The sequence below is a fragment of the Pseudorasbora parva genome, chromosome 1 (genome assembly GCF_024679245.1).
Source record: "Pseudorasbora parva isolate DD20220531a chromosome 1, ASM2467924v1, whole genome shotgun sequence".
Lineage (NCBI taxonomy): Eukaryota > Metazoa > Chordata > Actinopteri > Cypriniformes > Gobionidae > Pseudorasbora > Pseudorasbora parva.
In genome coordinates this window covers 65,575,520-65,579,296 of record NC_090172.1, presented here as the reverse complement: position 1 = coordinate 65,579,296, position 3,777 = coordinate 65,575,520, and the positions used below count along the sequence as shown (strand labels likewise).

Here is a 3,777-nt window from a genome sequence, read left to right as displayed (position 1 = left end):
CTTGAGCTCATCTGAAGGCCACTGAAATCTGGAGCTGTTGACTCTGCAGGAAGTTGGCGACTTCTGCGCACTGTGACCCTCAGCATGCGCTGACCCCGCTCTGGGATTCAACACTTCGTGGCTGAGTTGCTGTTGTTCCCAATGGCTTCCTCTTTGTTATAATCCCACTAACAGTTGAGCGTGGAATATTTAGTAGTGAGGAAATTTCAGGAATGGACTTATTGCACAGGTGTCAGCCTATCACGGCCCCATGCTTGAGTTCACTGAGCTCCTGAGAGCGACCCATTCTTTCACTAATGTGTGTAGAAGCGTCTGCATGCCTAGAGCTTGATTTATACACCTGTGGCCATGAAGGGACTGAACACCTGAACTCAGGGATCTGGAGGGGCGGCCCAATACTTTTGGCAATATAGTGTATTTCTGATCTCGGAGTCTCTGCTAACAAGCTGACGAGTAAATTTAGTTATCTCCAAGGTTGGGGTTGGGAAACAAGCCTTAATCTTTAACATTTTATATGTATAAACTTCAAATTACCAGTTTGTTTTTATGAATCACTGATTAACAATTATAGACCAAAAAAGGAGCAATGTTTAATACAAATGATCAATGTTCACAGAAGAACATTGCAATTCTAAAATTATTTTATTTTATTTATTTATTTTGTCAGTAAAACAACATTAAATACACCTGAACTTAAAAATAGACAAAATACACAAAGGGCTGATGAAATGGTTTTATTAAATGTTAGATTAAACATTTCAGGTTCTAATATGATAAAATGCATTGTGCAGTCATGTCATAATACATTACAATAATCTCTATGACTAGATTACTCAAAGTGTGAATATTTTGCAAAAGAGACAATGATATATATATATATATATATATATATATATATATATATATATATATATATATATATATATATATATATACAGAGGAAGAAAAGCTCAAGCAAAACATGTCTTGACATTACAGAGGGGATTCTTTAGTCTTGACTTTGATGTTAGTGTAAGTGACGCCTTTGTATGTGCCCTTGGTGTCATACTGTAACACACTGCCATTCTTGCACGTGATCTTCACCTGGCCAGTGTAAGGCAGGTCAAAGGTGGATCTGCCAATGGTGATTGAAACATCCACCTTCTTCTTTGGTGGGATTTCTACATCGGTAGACAGAGTTTCTGTTCTCTCATCTGTTTGATCCAGCTTATGGGTGCTTTCTGTTCCAATGCTGAAACTGTATCCTGAAGAAACTTCAAGAACCTCTGGAATCCCAGCCTTCACTTCCATACTAAACGTTGCAGTAAAACTCTTGCTTGTAGACCATGAGGATTGTTTGATCACCTTCTTTGAGGTTTCAATTTTTTGATGTTGTTTGGCAGTGGAGTCATTCTGGTAAGTGACAGTTTTCAGCTCTTCCACGGTCACCTTTGGTATCAACTGGTTGATAGTGGGATAGTTGACATTGATGAGAACTGTTGATTGAACCGAATTGAGGAACATGAATCCCATGGCGTCAATGTCTGCACCACAGTTTCCGGCAACTCCCAAACAAAACCCAGAGCCGACGTCCATGGGATATTCTGTTTTTAAATCCCATTTTGACATCTTTGCAAAAAACTCTCCACCCTCACTGGTCTTGAATCTGATGGCTCCAAGGCGTGTTCCTGCTCCGTTTCCCCACAGAGTCAGTTTTGTGAAACACTCACCAGGCTTGAAGGCATACTCTTGATTTGATCCAGATGGGTTTCCAAAGGTTTGATTTCTTCCATCTGAAAGCCAGACCCTGACAGCCTTAATCTGCCATTCTCCCACCCACACCCAGATCTTCTCTAAACTGGCTCCATTGTTCTCACCAGTAAATGAAAACGGAGCACCTCCTCGGCCACCAATTAAAGCCAGAGTTGTTGGGTAGGACATCTTTGAAGAAATTAGATCTGAAATGTAGATATCACAGTTAACACCAGTGATCGAAGTCAGGTAAGTTGTCTGTTGCGCATTAAATCTAAAATAGTAAATAAGTATTTTTCACTCTTTTTTTAATTATTCTTGTTGCATTATTTGCTTTTTTTTATTTGCACACAAAAGTTTAAATTTTTATTGTATATTACTAGTCATGTATTAACCTCCTGAAAAGTTCCAAGCCATTAGCTTGGTGAATTACATCAACAATTCTCACCGAAATATACTCACTTTAGACTTAGTAGACTTTAGTCAGATGAACTTCTCAAGATCAGCTTAGCTGGTACAAGTGTTTGATTGTGCTGCTGCTTAAATAGAGTTTCAAAAGGGGCCAGGCGATACACATAAGATCTTCAGAATTCCAGTTCAGACATGCATCACTATATTTTGGATCAAAATCAAAAATGTATTTACCCACTCTTACTTGAGCATGACAGAGCAGGTGTGTTTTGCAGGAGTTAAATGTGACAAATAATTATTTTGGTTATGCACATTTTCTACATGACCTAGGCTGCATTTCCCAAAAGCATCGTAAGCCAAAGTTGATCGTAAAAACGATCGTACGAGTGATCTTAATATTAAGGTCTGTTTCCCAAAAGCATCTTAACTTAAGTAGCACTTTAAAATGATCGTAGATCATTTAGTAGATCGTAGATCATAGTCTCTGACCCGCCATGGCCAGCTGAGACTCCTGATCCCTGACCCGACATGGCCACCTGAGACTCCTGAACCCTGACCCGACATAGCCACCTGAGACTCCTGATCCCTGACCCGCCATGGCCACCTGAGGCTCCTGATCCCTGATCCTCCATGGCCACCTGAGACTCCTGATCCCTGACCCGCCATGGCCACCTGAGACTCCTGATCTCTGACCCGCCATGGCCACCTGAGACTCCTGATCCCTGACCCGCCATGGCCACCTGAGACTCCTGATCCCTGATCCGACATGGCCACCTGAGACTCCTGATCCCTGACCCGCCATGGCCACCTGAGACTCCTGATCCCTGATCCGACATGGCCACCTGAGACTCCTGATCCCTGACCCGCCATGGCCACCTGAGACTCCTGATCTCTGACCCGCCATGGCCAGCTGAGACTCCTGATCCCTGACCCGACATGGCCACCTGAGACTCCTGAACCCTGACCCGACATGGCCACCTGAGACTCCTGAACCCTGACCCGACATGGCCACCTGAGGTTCCTTAACCCTGACCCGTTATGTCCACCTGAGACTACTGATCCCTGATCTGCCATGGCCACCTGAGACTTCTGCTCCCTGACCCGACATGGCCACCTGAGATTCCTTAACCCTGACCCGTTATGGCCACCTAAGACTACTGATCCCTGATCCTCCATGGCCACCTGAGACTCCTGATCTCTAACCCGCCATGGCCACCTGAGACTCCTGATCTCTGACCCGCCATGGCCACCTGAGACTCCTGATCTCTGACCCGCCATGGCCACCTGAGACTCCTGATCTCTGACCCACCATGGCCACCTGAGACTCCTGATCCCTGATCCGCCATGGCCACCTGAGACTCCTGATCCCTGACCCGCCATGGCCACCTGAGACTCCTGATTTCTGACCCGACATGGCCCCCTGAGACTCCTGAACCCTGACCCGACATGGCCACCTGAGACTCCTGAACCCTGACCCGCCATGGCCACCTGACACTCCTGCTCCCTGACCCGACATGGCCCCCTGAGACTCCTGAACCCTGACCCGACATGGCCACCTGAGACTCCTGAACCCTGACCCGTTATGGCCACCTGAGACTACTGATCCCTGATCTGCCATGGCCACCTGAGACTCCT

General features: G+C 45.3%; 1 protein-coding gene across 1 annotated transcript; it reads right to left on the bottom strand.

The window, feature by feature from the left end:
* Positions 1-943: 943 nt before the first annotated feature.
* LOC137088054 (aerolysin-like protein) lies at positions 944-2,287 on the bottom strand. The gene is made up of 2 exons (XM_067452099.1): positions 2,194-2,287; positions 944-1,937 (listed from the first exon to the last, which is right to left on the bottom strand). The coding sequence occupies exon 2, from the start codon at positions 1,918-1,920 to the stop codon at positions 973-975; it is 948 nt and encodes a 315-aa protein (XP_067308200.1). The 5' UTR covers positions 1,921-1,937; positions 2,194-2,287; the 3' UTR covers positions 944-972.
* Positions 2,288-3,777: the final 1,490 nt, after the last annotated feature.